We start from the raw sequence: 19,407 nt of genomic DNA, 5'->3' as shown, positions 1-19,407 counted from the left end.
TTGGGCATATTTTCAATTCGCAACTTCCAATTTGCACAATTTGAAGGGTAATGGAAACTCAGCTACTGTTGTAACTATGCAAATACGTTCCATGCAGAGAGAAGCCATACTGTGGCCACCTATGACAAAACAGCCAATCACAACACTGAGCTAGGTGCCAATTTGCAAATCTCTCCTGTTCAGGAAGGAAAAAAAGGTTCCAGACAAGAACCTTGTGCTTCAGGAGTTCAGCGTTTCCAGTCTTCATGTTCAAAGCTGTTTAAACGGAATCCAGCTCCTTTCTTCCCACTGCGACACGGCCAAACGCAACCAGTGGAAGACGTCGCCGTCACCAGACTCATCACGTGTCCAAGGGGAACGTAAATATTAGTTTACCCAGGGGTTGGTTTACCATGTTGGAGGCCCTAAGCAAAGTCAGGATGTGAGTAAGTTTGATAGGTTTGTGTGTATTTATCTGTTCAAGCGCAAGAAGACGCAAAAGAGAACTCAATCGATTGTCGATTTTCAATTCACAAACCAGTTGCCGGCAAACATGCAGGTGCGGGCACAGCTTGTTCAGTTTTCATTTTTATTTTTCGGCGAAAAAGAAAGTATGTTTTGTCAAACTTTCAGTATTGGATTTCTTCTCTCTTGTTTTTCTTCTATTTTGAGTGCCTCTTGGATATGTGTGCTTAATAATTGTTTATTTCTACTTATCCGTACCACCCGGAAATAAATGATATCAAAACGAGTCATGAATTGAGTGCTTTTGGCCAGCAGGGGGCCCCAAGCCTGCGGGGCCATTTGCAACTGCGTGGTTTACGTATTGGTCACCAACGCTACTGACTTTACCAAACCTTTTTCCAGAAACCTTGGCATTAGTGTAATGATTTTCTAATGTGCATTTATTTGTTGAATTCAGAGTCAGAAAAAGGGTTTTCACCTTATTAGACCAAAGAAACAACAGTTTTTCTTTCTATAAGATAACATGTAACTGCAACAGTAACTCAATCTCTTGCATGTATCAATTTTGTGCACTTTATTTCATTATCCATTCATGGTATTATTTATTAGTTGTTAATTACTAGCATATTGAGAGTCTTGGTAGATGACATCACAAGTATGACCTGAAGCTATTTGCACAGCGCCACCTATTGGTCAGGAGATATTAAAAAATGGCTATTTTAGCTTATAGCTATAACTTCTGAATTGTTTGGCCAAAAATCATAAAACTGGTCTCTTTTGATTCAGGCAGCATCCCGAGTCGAATGATTCCCATTTTATCTATGTCAGCCATTTTGAATTTTGTCATGAAATGCTGTATTTTACAAATGCATTAGTGTGTGTGTCATCGGCACCATGCCCTGAAGGTACTAAAAAAGTTTTGCAACTTTGCCACCTTGTGGTCAAAATTTATAATGAAATGAGCTAAAAAATGCTAATAGCTTTAGATTAATGTTGCCTAATTTAATTAAACTAATATGATACAATCATTGAGTCATACTGAGAACAATGATACCAATTATGCTACCAGCAATCCGTGTTTTCACTGTTATACGATAGAGGTCGCTGTTACACATCTTCTGAAAGAGAGCAGAATCTCTGGATCAAAACACAGGCGAAGAAGAAGCAGAAACAAGCAATAGAAGCATTGCTTACGCACATGTAAAATAACGCAATCGTCTGACCAAGGCGAAGCCGGAGGGGCGAGGGAGCCCCGGTGGTGCCATAAGGGCAATGTTCCCGGATGGAGCCAAGGCGAAGCCGATAGGTTGACGAGCCGAGATGGAGCGATGGGCTCGGCGGCTGGAGGTGGAGCCAGGGGATCCTCATACCAAATAAAGAGGCCAGTTGCAGCTCACTCTCAGCAGCGGGAGTCTGGGCGGGGCTTTCCTCCATGCCCTTGTACTCCACGGCAATGCGCTCTATTGTTGGCTCCTGGTCAGACCCTCTGTGGGGCTCGGGCTCCGGGGCAATGGTTGGCTCAGTCCTCTGATCTGGCACTGTCGTCGTGGCAGGCTCGGGCTCTCCATCTGCGGTGGGCTCTGGCATTCACTCCGTGCAAGGAGTGGGAGGTGGCTGGCTGGGCTCTGGGTCTACAGCGGGGCTGGTGACGTCCTCCTCAGTGGGGCAGATGGTGAATAGGGACCCGCAGTTCACCAGCACCCACTCCTCAAACTCAGCGAATGTCCCCCGAGGACCAACACTGGGCAGGCGTGCTTTAGTGCGCTCGTTCAGGCTTGCGAGATAGAAAACGCACAGGGAGAGGTCTGAGAAGTTTGTGTGGCACTCCAGTTGTAGAACTCCACTGGTGTGGTCCTCGAGAGATTGCTGCTCCTGCTTCAGGCAAAGCAACTGGACGGCCGGTAAGTCCATTTCTGATTGGTTGATTCTTCTGTCAAGTTGAAGCCTGGTCAAATCGCACGACGAAGGAGAATATTCAAACAGTCTTTATTTCACAATCCAAAATGACTCAAAACATAGAAATACATAGAAGTAATACAAACCAGACTTAACATAAACGTTAACAAGAACCAACAACAATGAACTGAAACACAGGGATATAAATACAAGGAACAAACAAAGGGAACTTATGGAAGCTTGTTTCGTAATTGTGACTTTTTATATCACAATTCTGACTTTTTTTTTCTCAGAATTGCGAGTTATAATGTCAGAATTGTTAGATATGAACTTGCAATTCTGAGAAATAAAGTCAGTCTATTTTTCCTCTCAACTGGACTTTATAACTCGCAAGAAAAAATCAGAATTGCGAAATGTAAACTCGCAATTGAGAGAAAAAAAGTCAGAATTGTGAGATATAAACTCGCAAGAAAAAAGTCAGAAATGCGAAATGTAAACTCGCAATTGTGAGAAAAAAGTCAGAATTGTGAGATATAAACTCGCAATTGTGAGAAAATAAGTCAGAATTGTGAAAATGTAAACTCGCAATTGCGAGAAAAAAAGTCAGAATTGTGAGATATAAACTCGCAAGAAAAAAGTCAGAAATGCGAAATGTAAACTCGCAATTGTGAGAAAAATGTCAGAATTGTGAGATATAAACTCGCAATGCTGAGAAAATAAGTCAGAATTGTGAAAATGTAAAACTCGCAATTGCGAGAAAAAAAGTCAGAATTGTGAGATATAAACTCGCAAGAAAAAAGTCAGAATGCGAAATGTAAACTCGCAATTGTGAGAAAAAAATGTCAGAATTGTGAGATATAAACTCGCATGGAGAAATAAGTCAGAATTGCTGAAATGTAAAAGCAATTGCGAGAAAAAAAGTCAGAATTGTGAGATATAAACTCGCAAGAAAAAAGTCAGAAATGCGAAATGTAAACTCGCAATTGTGAGAAAAAAAGTCAGAATTGTGAGATATATAATCTCGCAAGAAAAAAGTCAGAAATGCGAAATGTAAACTCGCAATTGTGAGAAAAATGTCAGAATTGTGAGATATAAACTCGCAATTGCGAGAAAATAAGTCAGAATTGTGAAAATGTAAACTCGCAATTGCGAGAAAATAGGTCAGAATTGTGAAAATGTAAACTCGCAATTGCGAGAAAAAAAGTCAGAATTGTGAGATATAAACTCGCAATTGCGAGAAAATAAGTCAGAATTGTGAAAATGTAAACTCGCAATTGCGAGAAAAAAAGTCAGAATTGTGAGATATAAACTCGCAAGAAAAAAGTCAGAAATGCGAAATGTAAACTCGCAATTGTGAGAAAAATGTCAGAATTGTGAGATATAAACTCGCAATTGCGAGAAAATAAGTCAGAATTGTGAAAATGTAAACTCGCAATTGCGAGAAAATAAGTCAGAATTGTGAAAATGTAAACTCGCAATTGCGAGAAAAAAGTCAGAATTGTGAGATATAAACTCGCAAGAAAAAAGTCAGAAATGCGAAATGTAAACTCGCACTTGCGAGAAAATAAGTCAGAATTGCGAGATAAAAAAGTCACAATTATCTTTTAAATTGTTTTATTCTGTGGTGGAAACAAGCTTCCATAGGAAGTAGATGAACACAGGTGAACAGAATCTAATAATCAATGATTAACTATAGCAATAAACTAGAGAGTGAATGAGTAACCATTATGAACACAGGCAAACGGGAACAGAGTGAAAACGAAACCAAAACAGAACATAACAGAATATACACGTTACAGTTGGACTACACTGATGTCCACCCAAAAACACCGCCCTCAACATCTGAATCAGCCAATAGTGAGCCAGAGTCTCTCTGCTGCCATCTAGTTAACGGAACTGACGTTCAAGCCGCTTTTATGAGGTTTCCAAGCTTCCCTGGAGAAAAAAAAAGAAGTGAAATTTGTGTTTTTGTAATAAAGTTCATTTTTTTTGGCCAATTAAGCTTTTTGCAATTATTTAAAATGCATCTGAACACTTTCCACAATAATGTAGAAACAGTGTTACTCGACACCATAAACACCACATTTATGTCACAATGTCTGCAATACCTTCGGCCACGATGACTGTAGTTCCCGGCACTGTGCGCGCGCGTGTTCTCGTACTCGTGCTCGTGCTCGTTCATTAGTCAGTCTCTCACACACGCGCGCGCACACTGATCTCAGTCTCATTCAGGCCTTGTTGACGTTCAGTTTCAAAGCTTCATCGTTCTCACAGTCACGGTAAGAACGGGCCACATTAACGTGTCGTGTTATATTTTGATAGTGAAGTGACGCAGCGGACGCGATATTGTGTGAAATGATGAAGTTTTAACGCGGTTGTTGTGATGATACAGCGGTTGCTATGAGAGGCCTGTAGCCGCGCTGCTAACGTTAGCTTAGCATCACAAACAGCCTGTGCTTTATGCTGCTGTGATGTTTGATCATTTATCTTTGTATCATGTGACCGTAATAGTCTTCATATTAAACTTTATATACGTGTAAGCTAGAGAAGTGTACTTGATATGAAATCTCACACAGCGAGCTGTAGTGTTTTCACTCTTCCATTATGTGATCGTCATTTCTGTGCAACATTTACCTGTTTAACTCAGTCCTGTCGGTGTCTGAGTGCTGGTGAATGTGAGCTAACACAGCTAGCATGAGTCATTAGCTCCTGACTGACATTCGTGTCTGTTATTGTGTTTTATTCGTGTAGATATGCCGACTATTAAACTGCAGAGCTCTGATGGAGAGATGTTTGAGGTGGATGTTGAAATTGCCAAGCAGTCTGTGACCATCAAAACCATGCTCGAAGGTAAGAAGAATTGAGATGTTTTGATGTGTGAAAGCATGCTGTTGTTGTGTATGGTACAATCACAGCTGTCTTCTGCTCAGATCTGGGGATGGACGATGAAGGTGATGATGATCCGGTTCCTCTGCCCAATGTGAACGCAGCCATCCTGAAGAAGGTCACACTTTTACATTGCTATCATGCTTTATTGGAGTGAATTTCATATCCCGGGGGTACATACAGATGGGTGACTCTCCCCAAACGTGTCTAGATCATATTTTACCACACGGTAATGATAAATGACACTGTGCATATGGAAATAATTGGCATGGGAGTAGTACTACATACACATCATTTGTTTATGAATATTAACCACTGATGGTCCCAAAGCCTTACAGGACCTTTCATGTCATATTTTGACGAGTAATCTGATAGTTTTTGTGGTAATAAAAATAGACTGAAGGTGAATAATAGCCTTTAGAATGACTTAAAATATACATAATAACGAGGCAGTAATATTTGGTTCAAATAAAGTATCAAAAGCAAGTAATCATATGGTTTTATAGAACGACTGTTTAAAGGGTTAGTTCACCCAAAAATTTAATTTCTGTCATTAATTCCTCACCCTCATGTCGTTCCACACCCGTAAGACCTTCGTTCATCTTCAGAACACAAATTAAGATATTTTTGATGAAATCCGAGAGGTTTATGACTCATCCATAGACAGCAATATAATCAACACTTTCAAGGTCCAGAAAGGTACTAAAGACATCGTTAAAACAGTCATGTGACTGCAGTGGTTCAACCTTAATGTTATGAAGAGACGAGAATACTTTTTGTGTGCAAAAATAACTTTATTCAACAATCTCTTCTGTGTCATTCTCATATGTTGTTTACGTCCAGCGCTTCCAGGTTCTACGTCAGAACGCCGACTCATTATTGGCCGGCTCCTGCGTCAGCATCACACGCATGCGTCGTGCTGATCACGTGACCAGCTTTGGCCAATACTGAGCCGGCGTTCGGACGTAAACACGGAAGCCTTCACTGTGATTACTGCGGTAAGGATAATGACAGGAAGAGAAGAGATTGTTGAATAAAGCCGTTATTTTTGTTTTGTTTTTGCACACAAAAAGTATTCTCGTCTCTTCATAACATTAAGGTTGAACCACTGCAGTCACATGACTGTTTTAACGACGTCTTTAATACCTTTCTGGACCTTGAAAGTGTTGATTATATTGCTGTCTATGGACGAGTCATAAACCTCTCAGATTTCATCAAAAATATCTTAATTTGTGTTCTGAAGATGAACGAAGGTCTTACGGGTGTGGAACGACATGAGGGAGAGGAATTAATGACAGAAATGTCTTTTTTTTTTTTTTTTTTTTTTTTTTTTTTTTTTTTTTGACTGAACTAACCCTTTAACTACTTAATTTTCAGCTGTTAAACCATCAAACTTTTATTTTGACAGAAAACCCAAAAATGTCATTAATTCCTCACCTTCATGTCGTTCCACACCTGTAAGACCTTCGTTCATCTTCAGAACACAAATTAAGATATTTTTGATGAAATCTGAGAGCTTTCTGTCCCTCCATTGACAGCTACGCAACTACCACGTTGATACTTCAAAACGTTCATGAAGAGATCGTAAAACTAATCCATGTGAATTGAGTAGTTTAGTCCAAATTTCCTGAAGAGACATGATCGCTTTGTGATTTAAGAGATTGAATTTAGGCTTTTATTTACACATAAACATTCACATATTAAAGCTTCTCTTTTGTTAAGCGCTTCTCATCACAAGTTTGTAAAGATTCAGCTCTATCATGTTGTGCGGTTTGCAGTGCAGTGGTAATACCAAAGGTCAAGCTTTATCTGGTGGATGCTGTCACGGCATGTAAGACCTTTACATGGTTTGTGACATTATTTTCATCCTAATTGTGACTAGAGTTAGTCTCATTGCTCATTATCCTCATTTTTCAGGCTTCCTTGCACAATAGTTAGAATCTTATTATAGATTGTGTGTGTATTTGTTGTTGTTGTTCTGTTTTACAATAATGTAATACTCCAGTGTCTGTCTTAGATCAGACTGAGCCTTATGGTGTTTGATATGTCCACAGGTGATTCAGTGGTGCACCCACCATAAAGATGACCCTCCTCCACCTGAAGACGACGAGAATAAAGAGAAAAGAACAGATGACATCCCCGTGTGGGACCAGGAGTTCCTCAAAGTAGACCAGGGCACTCTCTTCGAACTCATTCTGGTCTGTAAAACTCTTGCTTTGCCCGCCGGCTCGTTAAAACAGTGCTTCTCAGCTGGTGCTTTGATAGAGGGTCGTAGGTCTGTTTTGATGGAGAAGCTCAATGCAGCCTGTTGGATTTTAGGACAAACTCAGTGCTTGAAATTGTAGATAAATGTGGCACTCTTCACTTAATGAAGCAAAACCCGTTGAGAAGCACTTGTTTTAAAGGGTTAGTTCACCCGAAAATGAGCGTTCTGTCATCATTTACTCACCCTCATGGTGTAAGACATTCGTTCATCTTCACAACACAAATTAAGATACTTTTAATTAAATAATTTTGTCCCTTTATTGAAAGTCTATTCACCCAAAACTCTGGCGCTTCAAGACGTTCATAAAGAGATTGCAAAATAAATCCATATGAATCGTATGGTTTAATCCAAGTCTTCAGAAGAGACACAATCACTTTATTTGATAGACAAAGACTTTAAAAAACTGAGTTTTTTTTATTTTTATCAAAGAGCATCGTTCTTTGATTCATGAATTTGCGGGGCAATCTGAATCTGTGGTTTGTCTCGTTTGCAAACGAATTGTGTTGCTTAGAAAATCAAATGTGAAAAGTGCTCACCAAAACCGTGCTTTTTGTATTGATTTACCATCTAATGAAGTAATCATAATTGGTTAAAAGACATTGGTGTGCCACCTACAGGCCATTTGGGAGAAGTGTAGGTTGGTGAAGAGTAGGGGTGTAAATCGGACACTTCGTCATGATTCGATACAATATCGATTCTCATAGCCCGAGAAACGATATTTTCCAAAATATCTCAAAGTTCTGCGATACAAATACGATTCGATTCAGGTGTATATCGATCAATATTTCGATATTATGATATTATATGCCTATTTTACGCTACCAGTTACATATTTTTTTTTTTTTTTTTAACTCACAACTAGGCCTGTCGCTATAGTTGATAAATCGACTTATCACACGATATATATACATGACCTCTAATTTTTGGTGACGCGATATATTGCCCATTATGTTTACACAAAAATAAATGTCACCGACATTTTGCCGATCGTGCTGCCTCTGTCATCTCATCAGCTCTCCGAGGCGAAAGCGCGGCTCAGCTCCTTCATACACAAAGCTGACATCGACAGGCGGAAAAATACGCCATTCGAGTTGTTATAGTGTTTTCCTGACAACTACAGACAGTTTGGAAGAATAAGTGCAAATGCGCTCAGTTTCCGCAATCTACTGGTGCAAATATAAACATGACAGTGCGAAATGATGCACGCTCACAGCTAGTTTCACACAGGACGTGGCAGTCGTGAGTGTCTAGTTTTTCATATAGAGAAAGCGTTTTTGCATTCCACTGCGCCGTTTTTCCATGGAAACGTTTGTTTGACTGTTGCACTCGCGTCTTTCGCAGCATCTCGTTCATGACACGGCGCTCAAGTTAAAATGAATTTTTTTAAACACGCCTCTAGACAAACAGATACCTCAACAGGCCATATCTGACTGCTAAATCTGTGTCTTTGTTCATATGGACATCTGACAGTAGCGTGCACCCTTACTTCACTGAGAAAATAAGTCAGGGAAAAACTTGTAGATGGAAAATCTCCATATAAGTGCCTTTTGTGCATTTGCAAGTGTTTTTTTTTTTTTCTACTTGTCATTTTGCAGTTTTTGCTAGCAAAGGTTTATTTATGATTTATTCAACATTTTATTTTTTTTAACGCTTCAATTCCAGTATCTAAATATTCTTAAGAGTTAAGTTCATTATCATTTGAAAGTGTGTAGGCCTACTTGCATTATTATGCGGTTATATTATTATATATTCAGTGGCATAAAATGGTCTTAAAATGACAGTAATATCGCACATCGCAATTGTTTCTGGGGCAATATATCGCACAACAAAAAGTAGTTATCGTGACAGGCCTACTCGCAACTGCAACCAAATTATATAACAAACAATTATTTGAAAATTTCACATCCTGCACCCTGACTGGAACATCCACAAATAAAAAACTCACACAGTAATCTAATGACAGCTTATGACATGACAACAGTCGAGTATTTTAGGCTTCTGTGCTAAAACATGTAATGTCAAAAAAACTGATAAACAAGGAAATGTTGTATATATTGTATATAGGCCTGTATTCAAGAAAATTAAAAGAAATGTCTTTTAAATGTATAGCGCAGCTTTTTAATGAAGCAGCAACATAGTATAGGTATGACAGAACAAGACAGGCTATTAATATTCTTTTATTGTACAAAAGTATTATAAAGGCTCCAATACAGAGCGGCACAAAGCACTTATGCACATCCCGTGGAATATTAAAATGAATTGATGTTAAATCACCAGTAGGTGGCAGCAACCTGAACACACCAGTAAGTAATGAGATATTTTGCTAATAAAATGATCATGCCAGAAGAATAGCATGAGAACTTGATTATATCTCGGCGTCATCTCAGCGTGCTTAGTACATTTTACACATGCGCAGGGATTTGATTTAAGTGTCTTCCGATGTTTCCGTGTGGATGAAAAACTTCAGAAAAACACTAGTGTGAACGCTGTAGCTTTGTTTGGAACTATAAAAACATTAACTATTGTCTAAAATGTAACTCACGATATTAACTTGTTTAACTGTTGTATAACATCAATATCACATTTGCAGTCGTGCTGATATTTGGGAAAACGGCACTCTTGCTCATATGACATTCAGTCAGTTACAATCAGTTGTGAATCAAGTCTGCTGTGTTCGTCATACGTGTGTATATCAGATTGGAACAGCATAGCGTTTACTCGCCACAAGATGGCCGCTGCTTCATTTGCTCACTTTCATCTCTCTTGCCTTTTGTTTAGGCTGCAAATTACTTGGACATCAAAGGCTTGCTAGATGTTACTTGCAAGACAGTTGCAAACATGATCAAAGGCAAAACCCCAGAGGAGATCAGAAAGACTTTCAATATCAAAAATGATTTCACAGAGGAAGAGGAAGCCCAGGTAAAACAAGTGCTGGTTTCCTGTCTCTCCCCCATCATGCATGCTGTAATGCGCTTTACTCACCAGAACGCTGTGTTTGTTGCAGGTACGCAAGGAGAACCAGTGGTGTGAAGAGAAGTGAAGATCCTGACACACTTTAACACTATGGATTGTTCCAAAAAAATTTAAAAAGTAATTAAAAAAATATTGCACTGCGCTGTTCATATTTGTTTAGATTTAACACAAATAAACAGTCAGATCCCATGTTTTCTGCTAGCATGTGTGGTGTAAAAGCTTTTTTTATTAAATCGACATTTTTTTTTCCCATTTTTCTCACTGGAACAAGTAGTAACCCATGTAGAGGACACACTCCCTTTGCCACTGTTTTTTATTTTAACTGAGCTCGTCACCAAACGGCTGATTTTGTTTTCTTTTTCAAGAACTGAGCAACATTTTATAACCAGCCTTATTTGTGCTAATGAAAGAACAGTGTTGGAAAGATGTATAAACCGTGTTGTGAACTGGAAGTACTTGTGTCTGCTTTCACTTTTTCTTTGCTTCATTGTATAGGATTGAAAGTCACAGTTCTGCTCGTAAATGGCAGGCAATTAGGATTATAAATCTTTTAATTCCAAAAATAAAACAATTATTGTGGGATTTGTCAGTTTTGTTCAATATCATTTCTGCACCCTTAGTTTTGTATTTGTTTTTGCCTGCTAGTGAGTTTCAAATGTAGCTTTCTTCATCCTTTCCCAGTTGATTGGCACAGTAGCGTTAAATGTTTATATGTAGAATTCAGAAACCCTTGTTATTAGCGACATCGGTGGCTGTAACATACAAGACAGTGTTGCCAAGTCCACGGTTTTCCTGCGGTATTGGGCTGCTTTAAAGGGGACCAATAATGCCCCTTTCACAAGATGTAATATAAGTCTCTGGTGTCCCCAGAATGTGTCTGTGAAGTTTCAGCTCAAAATCCCCCACAGATCATTTATTATAGCTTGTCAAATTTGCCCCTATTTGGGTGTGAGCAAAGACATGCCGTTTTTGTGTGTCCCTTTAAATGCAAATGAGCTGCTGCTCCCGGCCCCCTTTCCAGAAGAGGGCGGAGCTTTAACAGCTCACGCTTCGGTTGCTCAACAACAACAAAGCTGGAGAATCTCACGCAGCCAAAATGAGGATTGTCAGTAACGGTGTTCAGCCTTACATTGTTCAAACCGGAGTCGACACTGATGGAGAGACTCAGGAAGAAGTTACAACTTTTAGATCGTTTCTGAATGGTTAGTGGATAAATTTATGTAGTTGCTGTGGAGTTGATTCAACTCATCCACTAGCATGTGCCGTCATGTTAATCTTTTGTGCAAATCCAGCGTTGAATTGACCCTCGTTTGTGAAGCAGTCCGGTGTAAATTGACATCATGTCAACAACACTCTACTACAACAACTCTTCCTCTTCTCTAAAGCAGCCCAACATGGCCCCGCCCCCTTTGTTGTGTGTTCTTGGGGGCGGGGTTTATGTAATTTCAGGAAGAAGCTCATTGTAGTCCCTACCAGCCATTTGTTGTAGTCCTTACAGAATTCTTTAAAAGAAAATATCTCCCTTTGCATTGAACTTTGTGTCGTAACTTAGCAGATGTTGTTTATGATTCAACAGCAACATTACACACTAACTAAAGTTAAAAAAAAGTGAAATCATAATCAACCACCCCTTTAAAACTTTTGCTGCGGTTTGAAGCCACCCCAAATAACACTTTGCCCCTGCAAATTTTACCAGTGGAACCCCGCCAAAAAAGAAAAAAAGCGGATTTTACTGAAGGATCACCCTGAAACGCGATTGATATAGTTTTGAGTAGCAACTGGGCAGGTTTTGTTGTGAAAACCTGGCAACCAAAGAGACTGCACGTGATTGAAGACCATGATATACTATATATACACTTCTTTTTCGTTCTTCGTTTAGAAGTAAAACATTTTTCCTTTGCTGCGAACATCCAGAAGCCATCCACACTATTGAGAGATCAATATGTAAATATGTGCTACGCGCTTTCCTTTCAGTGACACGACAGCAGTTCAGAAAGCATTCATCATGTCGACAGATGAGGTCATTAAAATTACACTGTTATGATAGTTTGATTAAAGTACATATTTGACACTATATTTTGAATTAATCCCTTTTCTTTGCACGACACAGTGGCATAACGGTACAGAATGGCTCTTTCGGCATTATCCTTAACACTGTATTTGCGTTCAGTTCAAGCGTAACCGTCACATCCTTTGGATTTTCCCGGCAAAACCGGCCCGAGTCCTTCAAATAAAAATCAGCCCACAGGCTTTCATAGACAACCTATGAAGTCAGGAAAGGTCTCGTTTTTTAAGTTTCGTTACAAGCTTTCACACATTGGCAATACAGAAAGATTAACATGAAAATTCTTACATAGCCTATAGCCCCTTTAACTGTAATTCTAACATGTTGTATAATGTATAGTGGCTCCAAAAAGTATTTGTTTACTCATGTTCACCATTATAAATGCATGAATGTTGATCATCGCAGATCGGATGCCTCAAACGTTCACTTCTCTTATAGTTAGTGCTCAGTGTCTTCGGGTCAATGGATGGTCACTTTAGGTTCTCTAGTAAACACTAAAAAGAATCTACATAAACTCTTAAAATGATCCACAACCACAACCTTTCTTCTTTTACCCGCGTCTCAGAAACACTGAAAGACAGATTTTTCAAAATATTTTAATAAATCTAAGAATGATTGTTACATCAAAAGCGAAAGGAAGAGAGATGGCTTGACATATGTGAACACTGAAGATGGCAGGGCTCCCTCTGCTGGCAGTTTCACCTCAGATCTGATGCCATGATTGACAGACCTGAGTGAGCACTGAATGACACTTACAAAGCAAAGTAGTTTCTGAAACATACAAAATACATGCAGCACATACTTCATTTGGATGTATGACAGGCATAGCAGACTACTTCAGATCTACACAACAAAAACTTAAAAATGGCACTTAAATGAATAAAAGTAAACCGAGGAATGTTTTTTTCTTTTTTTTCTCTTTACATAAAAACATATAAAAGTTTAGTTATTTACGCACTTTCATATCTATAAAAGAATAAGTTTTACAACACAGTTATTTGATTGTAGAAGAGTTATGAGAACTGACACTGTTTTCAGTGATGTAGAGACATGGCATTTAAATGATTAATTATCGTCAAAGTCATAGTGGCTGAATCTCACGAAGAAATATCCAGGTCGTACTTCACAAAATCAGTTCATTTTACATGAAGAAAATGAAGCCTTCGAGTCTCTTTGGGTCATGAAACTATCTTCAAAACAATTAAGTACATTCCCCCCAAAATTCTCATGACGGTAATGCATAAATTCATTTTTCATTACTGTAATTGTGTCCGGACGCTGTACTTTCTAATGGGAATCAGAATAATGAGAACTACATTCACATTACTGTAATACAGTAATGAAAGTCATATTTAATATATATACACTTTCATATATATTTTCCAAACTACAGTAACAAAAATGAGATTTTTTTGCATTATGGTGATGAAAACAATAATATGCTTAATTGTCATTAAAATAAAACATAGAAAACATTCTTCATGAGATTCACCCACGAGGAAGTCTAATGCCACGACTTCCTAAAAGATTAATGACGCCCCACATGGACTTGTTTTTTTTTTGTTTTTTTTGAGGAGGAGGAAACTTCAGGAATGTGTGACGGTGAAATCAGTCTCCGCAGCCGTAGATCTCCTCGTTATTGTGGCTGCCGTATCGTGCTCTCTGTTTTAATTCTGCTGAAGTCGAGTGAGAGTCTGGGCGGGTGGGCGGAGCGTTTGCCGCTCTGTGGGAGGGGACTGCTGGTGGGGGAGGCGGGGGGAGAGGAGGGGCATCGTGGGGGAGAGGCGGGGTTTGGCAGGTGATGGACAGGTGAAGGGGGGGAGTCTATAGCACTTCCATCGGAAGAATGGGGGCTGGCGCAGAGTCCTCTTTGAAGGTAGCGAATGCACTTCTTTTTCCTCCTAGGAACAGTCAAGAGAGTTATCTGTGAATAAAGCGTGGATGTGAAACGTCACAAATATGCACAACAATGACAAAAAATAAAAGCACACAAAAACAAACAGTTACGCCAGAATATGAGCTACTACTCTACCCTGGGTTATTAAAGTCACCATGAAATCAACTCTGACAATTATTTATTTTTTAAGAGGAATATAAAAGATTTATCCATGCACATCATTTTTAATTCATGTTTCTTGGTGTTTTTGATCAAAATAAAACCAATGATCTTCTCTGATCACTCACATGAGATCCACCAATAGCAATCCACAACCGTCCAATCAATTCCCCACAGACAAAATCAAGCCCCGCCCTACATTTGTTCTTGTTTGTGAAGCGGTTTTACTCGGCACAATAGGGAAGAAAAGACTATCACAACTTTCCTTCCATGCCAACTTTAAAGGGAAAGAGTGTAGTTTCTGCACCAGCATCATCAAACTTTTCACATTAAAAAACCTTTAAAGAACCTTTTTCTAACCTTTAAAGATGTACTGTGATTAAAATCTACAGACGCAAATACTTAAATGCATATTGTGGATGTTTGTCTGAAGGAAGACAAAATATCCCAAAATCTCAAAATGAAGAAAACAATGGTTTAGTCCACAGTGTCTCGCACTGAAGCAATAGTTCATCCAAAAATGAATATGATGTTATCTTTACCACCCTCATGCGTGATACAAGAGCAGAATTTTACAGTTTGTGTTCAAAAGTGTTATCAACACGTATTGTCTGGAAACCGCAGTGCTACCAAACCACAGTGCCAACCCCGTCAGGAGAGCTGGAGATCAGCCGCTGTGATCCACCGCAGTAACTTCAGACACAAATCAAAGTCTCGCACACGCTCTCGGCCGCATCAAAGTCTCACGGCCTTCCCCTGACAGGAGCGTCACCAGCGCTCGGCCGCCGCAGGAGGGGTGCGATCTGCAAACGGTGCTGCTTGAAAATGTCAGCACTCTCTATCGAGCGCAGTCGTGCTGACCACAGTGAGCGGATGGTTTTCTGAAGGCAGATGCAGAGGTGTGAACGCAGCAGAGCATCACTGCACACTTCAGCGGAAGCGAGCGTTTGGGATGTTTCCACAGGTGGGAGCGGCTTTACGTCACTCGTGTCGCGTCATTTCTGCACCTTTACTTTCTGATTCAATGATCCAGTCAAAATGAGCCAAGAACTGAGATATCAGCAGAGCTTGAGCGTGCGTGCAACTGATGGCATGAAAAGTTAGTAATGCAGAACTTTAGTACTGATTAGTGTAAATGAAAATCACATTTAGGTCACAACTATCAGTTGTTCATGGACTAAATCTACTGTAAAAGGGCGAGCTGTTTAAGACCTTTGTGTGAAATGCTTGAATGTGGACATTTCTGTGTCACTGTCTAGTTTAGGTAAAAACTATAAGTCTGCAAGAGCCAACGAGGTTCATTCTCATGTGTTACGCAGCACGTTTGAGCTTCCTCAAGAGCAGGATCAGGGGTTATCAGCTCCTTGTTGATGATAACAGAATCAAAATGAGCAATTAATGTTCTATTTTTAATTTTGTGTTTATATTTGGCATTTATACCTGCCAACCTTGTGTAACTGCAGTATTAACACCAATAACATGATCACAAAAAGCACAAGATGTTTGAGCGAGTGTGTCATGAAGTCACACACAGACATCAAGATTTTGGATATGAATCACAACAACGGTGACAATCAAAACTAAAAAGCTTGGGCATCAAGGATGAGTTTTGTACTATAAAAACCCCCCATCATGCATTGCAGCATGAAGGTTTTTTTTTTTTGACTGTCACCATTATTGTGATTCATATCCAAAATCTTGATGTCTGTGTGTGACTTCATGACACACTCGCTCAAACATCTAGTGCTTTTTATCCACCTTCAGGATAAGCGATCATTTTAATGTTATTGATGATAATACTGCAGATGCACAAGATTGAAAATAGAACATGATGATTTTGTTTTCATCTACAAGGAGCTGATAACACCTGATTCTACTCAGTCTTGGCTTTCTTTGCCACAACTATTGTGTTTTACACAGTTACAGCAGCCAAAGAAAAGCTAACAGAAGAAGAACCAACAACTAAAGCAAACACCGATCACCATAATGGTGACTTCAAATGAAACATCAACATCTAAACTTCTGTTAATTCTCGATAATAACTTCTATAGAAGTCTGACAGAAATAAAGTCAGTCTGGTTAGTAATAAGTGAAGCTGGTAATGCCGTTTATGGAGTTGTTTAATCAGATCTTGAGAGATTAAATGTCTTTACTGGCAGTTGATTTTACCAAATGCTCAATCATCAGTTATTTGATGACTTAATTATCTCATTAACTTCAGCACTGTTTCAGTGTTTCTTTTAACATTGTGGAGATCATATAAACACAGATCAGTGTTCACTGAGGATTTTACTGTGTATGATGTATATTTCAGCATCTATTTTGTACCTGTAAATGTTTTTAATTTTTTTATTTTACATCTAAACATGAAAAAAGTCTGCAAAAGTCTTTTTTCTTTTTTTAATAATTATTCTACAAGTATGTGTATTTTATGTCTGTGTCTAGGCCTCAGCAGAGCCAGAAAGTCTTTCCTTCAGATCTGGTTTCCATCACAATCCAAAGATGTGTGAATTACACACAAGTTGTCTAAAGGAGTGAACGTGTGTTTTACTGCCTATGGATGGATCCGTGGCTGAGGTTTTTTTTTATTTTTAATGTTGTACGGAGGTTCCGTGAACGTCTATATCGGATGTGCGGAAGACGTCAAAAAAAGATCATACAAACTTTCATTCTGGCTCCTCAGTGGACGTCTTTTCAACGTACGACTTTTGTGACAAAGACGTTGAAAAGACGTCTTCTGGACATGACTTTGCTTAGTGGGAGGTAGTTGTGTGTACTGTCAATGGAGGGACAGAAAGCTTGCAGATTTCATGAAATTAACTTCATTTGTGTTCTGAAGATAAAAAAGTCTTACGGTTTTGAAATGACATGAGAGTTAGTAATTAAATGATGACAATTTTTCCATTTTTGGGCAAACTAACCCTTGTCCGATGTCTGTACATTGTATTTTTATACTATTTGTTGCCACATATTTACACAAATGTTGTTTTTCCTCATTTTTAAAGTACGTTGTGATATTATTTCACTTGTTTGCACATCTTAATTATCAGTAGCTTAAACTTTAATGTAGTAAAATATCAGTTTAATGTTTTGATAGTGTATAATAAGTGCTAGAAACAAAATAAAAATTTGCTTATTTGCAGATCAATACATATTAAATGTCTGCATTAATCTTTACGACTTCTGATCATGACAACTACTGGCTAGAATAAAAAAAAAAAGTACTTTTTACTTTTACTCAAGTAATGTTAAAAAGGAGCACTTACACTTTTACTAAACTAATAACTTATTAGGGTAAAAATGTACTACTTTTCACTGGCTTTCAATGTTCCCTAAATTATTGTCTTTTTCTATTATGACTTTTTGTATGATTTAGAATTTGTCAGTATTATCTGTCTTACCTTTCTTTTTATGGTATTTTGATTCAACTTTGACTTTGTGTCTGCACTTTTCCTCAAGCACTTGATTTTTGTATTTCGTCCAGCACTGTGCACAAGTAATGACTGGTTCAAACAGGACTTTGACTCAAAGCTTGATGGACACAGACGAAACAGGCATTTGCAGTGCGTCCGTTTCATTAAAGCAGAGCTGGGAAACTGTCCTGCAGAGCTTCGCTCCAGCGTCCAGGGTCAGGGCTGAACTCTGCAGGACAGCGCAGTTAAAGTGCACTGATGTTAGTGACAGATGCATGCGGGACAGGGCAGACGGAGGGACAGTAGTACACACCTGCAGGGGCCGCACCAGTCCGTTTGTTGGTTGAGGCCAAAGCGAGCACGGCATTTCTTTGGCGAGCCGGGGTCTGAGCGAAAGGCAGCATGCGTGCGCACGGGGAAAAGAGCCAGCGGCAGAGACAGAAGAGTGAGGCAGAAGGAGATGAAGGGAAAGAGGCCGCCAGGGCAGAGAGGTTAGCCGTCCGCACACCAGGAGAAACAGAAAAGCAATCACAATCAAGACAGTCAGAGCGCTTCCTTAAACTAGAGTTGAGTGTGCTGTGATGATGACGAAATGTGCGTTATACCATAGTGTGTGTGTAAAAATCAAAGTATAGTTTGGGGTTTTTTCCGTATCACCATGGTATTTCCTAAACTAATTTGGTGTACCATTTAAATACCGTGATGTGTGAATATGGTAATCATTCAGTACCATGGTACTGTCAACTAATAGTGTCCACAAAACACGGTACTGCCGTGTGACAAACAGTGAATCTGAGTTAACTGAGCTCATGTAGAGTGATTCCTGTGGTAAAATCACAGTAACACATGCCTGCAACTTGATGAAAAGACATCAATGTTCAATAAATATCTGCTTTCTTAGCAATAATAATCTGAATAAACTTTCTTCTGCCAAGTTATATAGTGCATTAGAGTCACAGAATGTGTTCAACGGGTGTTTGTGGCTCATCCAGACACAATTTACAGTTTGAATGACTGGTTTTTATATATGTATTTTGATATCTTCTTATATACACTCTTAAAAATAAAAGAAGCGCTGCTTTATAGAGTGCTCCTGTGTCCGAACACTTTTTCAGCAGCGTTGGTATTTTTTCCATTCATTTTTCCAATGGGAATGTTTTTTTAGAAGTCCTTGTTAAAGCGTTATAAGCCGAGGAGAATCACAGCACTGCAAACTTTGGTTTGAAGCAAAAAAGTATTTGAAAATCAGACAAAAATAAAAAGGTTTAAGACTGTGAACTTAATGACTTCAATGAGGGAAAGAACTACAATCCCATGAAGCACTGAGAACAGCATAATCCAATTAAAACAGATGGAGAAATAAAAAACTAATCATTTAAAAAATGTTTAATATATATAAAAAGAACAT

General features: G+C 38.9%; 2 protein-coding genes across 14 annotated transcripts in view; one reads left to right on the top strand and one right to left on the bottom strand.

Annotated features, from left to right (window-relative positions):
- The first annotated feature begins 4,462 nt into the window (after window positions 1-4,462).
- On the top strand, window positions 4,463-11,047 carry skp1 (S-phase kinase-associated protein 1). Its single transcript, XM_051876747.1, has 6 exons — window positions 4,463-4,619; window positions 5,092-5,190; window positions 5,271-5,344; window positions 7,281-7,424; window positions 10,271-10,411; window positions 10,497-11,047. Exons 2-6 carry the CDS (start codon window positions 5,094-5,096, stop codon window positions 10,530-10,532), a joined length of 492 nt encoding a protein of 163 aa, XP_051732707.1. The 5' UTR covers window positions 4,463-4,619; window positions 5,092-5,093; the 3' UTR covers window positions 10,533-11,047.
- Window positions 11,048-13,110: 2,063 nt separating this feature from the next.
- tcf7 (transcription factor 7) overlaps window positions 13,111-19,407 on the bottom strand; it is a 58,852-nt gene continuing 52,555 nt past the window's right edge. For 5 of the 13 annotated variants that reach the window (XM_051876729.1, XM_051876727.1, XM_051876730.1 and 2 more), the window contains 2 exons: window positions 18,313-18,385; window positions 13,111-14,431 (listed from right to left, as the gene is read on the bottom strand). In XM_051876729.1, the coding sequence (XP_051732689.1) occupies window positions 14,167-14,431; window positions 18,313-18,385 (338 nt within the window). In that variant the 3' untranslated portion in view covers window positions 13,111-14,166. Of the gene's footprint in view, window positions 14,455-18,312; window positions 18,386-19,407 lie in introns of all 13 variants that reach the window. The other 8 variants (XM_051876740.1, XM_051876732.1, XM_051876734.1 and 5 more) reach the window with 4 other exon arrangements.

This window comes from Ctenopharyngodon idella, chromosome 21 (genome assembly GCF_019924925.1).
Source record: "Ctenopharyngodon idella isolate HZGC_01 chromosome 21, HZGC01, whole genome shotgun sequence".
Lineage (NCBI taxonomy): Eukaryota > Metazoa > Chordata > Actinopteri > Cypriniformes > Xenocyprididae > Ctenopharyngodon > Ctenopharyngodon idella.
This window is presented reverse-complemented; position numbering and strand designations above follow the sequence as displayed.

Bases quoted from the DNA above. Each gene is read 5' to 3' on its own strand.
- skp1 (XM_051876747.1), top strand. From the start codon at position 5,094: ATGCCGACTATTAAACTGCAGAGCTCTGATGGAGAGATGTTTGAGGTG. The intron at 5,191-5,270 runs GTAAGAAGAATT...TCTTCTGCTCAG, and splicing joins CATCAAAACCATGCTCGAAG to ATCTGGGGATGGACGATGAA. The intron at 10,412-10,496 runs GTAAAACAAGTG...TGTTTGTTGCAG, and splicing joins CAGAGGAAGAGGAAGCCCAG to GTACGCAAGGAGAACCAGTG.